General features: G+C 55.8%; 1 protein-coding gene across 1 annotated transcript; it reads left to right on the forward strand.

Moving 5' to 3' along the window:
* Positions 1 to 444: 444 nt before the first annotated feature.
* Positions 445 to 1,207, forward strand: TEX51 (testis expressed 51). Its single transcript, XM_023741350.1, has 3 exons — positions 445 to 589; positions 742 to 816; positions 1,068 to 1,207. The coding sequence occupies exons 1-3, from the start codon at positions 445 to 447 to the stop codon at positions 1,205 to 1,207; spliced, it is 360 nt and encodes a 119-aa protein (XP_023597118.1).
* Positions 1,208 to 1,465: the final 258 nt, after the last annotated feature.

Genomic DNA, 1,465 nt, shown 5'->3' on the forward strand with positions numbered 1-1,465 from the left:
CCATTATATATACTCAATGAAAAATGAGTTTCCATAATCTTTTCCTGCGGCTGGCCACCTCTACGTGGAAACACGTGAACAGACTCAGCTCTCTTCACACACTGACAGTCTTACTGTGCCATGCTCTCCTGACCTCACAGTCGTCAGTCTGGCCAAGCTGGTCCATTCATGACAGACTTGGTCCTGATGCTGAGCACCGACCAGCTGTGCTCACCGAGCCTCACGGTAATCCCTTGGAGGACAGCAGTGACTCCATATCTCAAGGAGGACATTGAGACTCAGACCTGGGTGTGGTGCCAGGAACACTGTGGCTGGCACTCACTTTTCCCTCCAGAATGTACTTTTGTTCTGGAAACAGAATGCAGTTCCCGAGGGAACAGGCACCAGAGTTCCGTGTGGAACTGCAGGCAGGGTGGTGAGGGCACAGAGGGAAGCACCCAGAAGATGCTCTTCTTCCTGCTCAGCTGTCTGCTGCCCGCCGCTGACGGAGGGAGTTGCTTCCGCTGCTGGCCCGAGCTGCCCGCACTGGTGGACTACGACTTGCAGGTTCTCTGGGGCACACCAGGGCCACCTGCAGAGCTCTCACAGAGCCTTCACACGGTCTTCATGGAGGAGCATGGCATCAGCAACCCCTGGTACCTTGGTGAGGCCCAGCCAGGAGACCAGGATGAGGGCTGCCCCCTCCACTCAGGTTGGTGTCTCCTTCCCTGACTGCCCTTTGTTCCCATGTCACATCCTCAGATCGTGACCACCTGGAAGAAGAAGCAGCCAAATTCTTCAATAACATAGACCTAGCCATTAAGAAATCACGAGATGGTGAGGAAGCCACGTGCCCCAGGGCCCTGGGGTTTGGTTGGCACAGTCTGTCCTTCCAGGTGTTCCCTGAGGAACCACCTAGCCATGGGATGTGAGGGTTGTGAAGGTGGGGTGGATGCAGCACTGTCTGTGTGCCCTATGGAGTCTCTGCCTGAAAAATCAGGTGTGAAGTCCTACCGTTAACAAGCTACAGAACTGATTTCACCTATGAAGTGTGGATAATAGGTCCCTGTCACTCTTACCTCTCCCAGATAAACTAGTACTTTTGGATGAGATTGACACCTTCAGGAAGATCTTTTCTGAGAGACTGAACAAGATATCAGAGGCACTGAAGGAGAAGGGTGAGAGGTGGGGCTGGCCCCCATCCACGCCTGACCTTCACCCTCCCTGAAGCCCCAAGGAGTCCAGAGTCAAGTCTGCAGCCCCCTTCCTCCCTCGAGCCCTGCTTGAGCTGCACTTGACCCCTCCCCAGGGGCCCCTGCCTGCTCACTCCTCTTGCCCAGCCCTTCCACACCTTCTCCTTGCTCATACCCCCACTCCCTCCCAGCTCTGTCTGCCTCCCCAGCTCCTCAGTCTCTCTACTATCTCGCCTTCCCGGGCAGTCTGCAACAAGTCCTGTGGTGAGTACTGTGGGCACCTGGCCTGGGCG

This window comes from Trichechus manatus, unplaced genomic scaffold (assembly GCF_000243295.1).
Source record: "Trichechus manatus latirostris isolate Lorelei unplaced genomic scaffold, TriManLat1.0 scaffold00179, whole genome shotgun sequence".
NCBI lineage: Eukaryota > Metazoa > Chordata > Mammalia > Sirenia > Trichechidae > Trichechus > Trichechus manatus.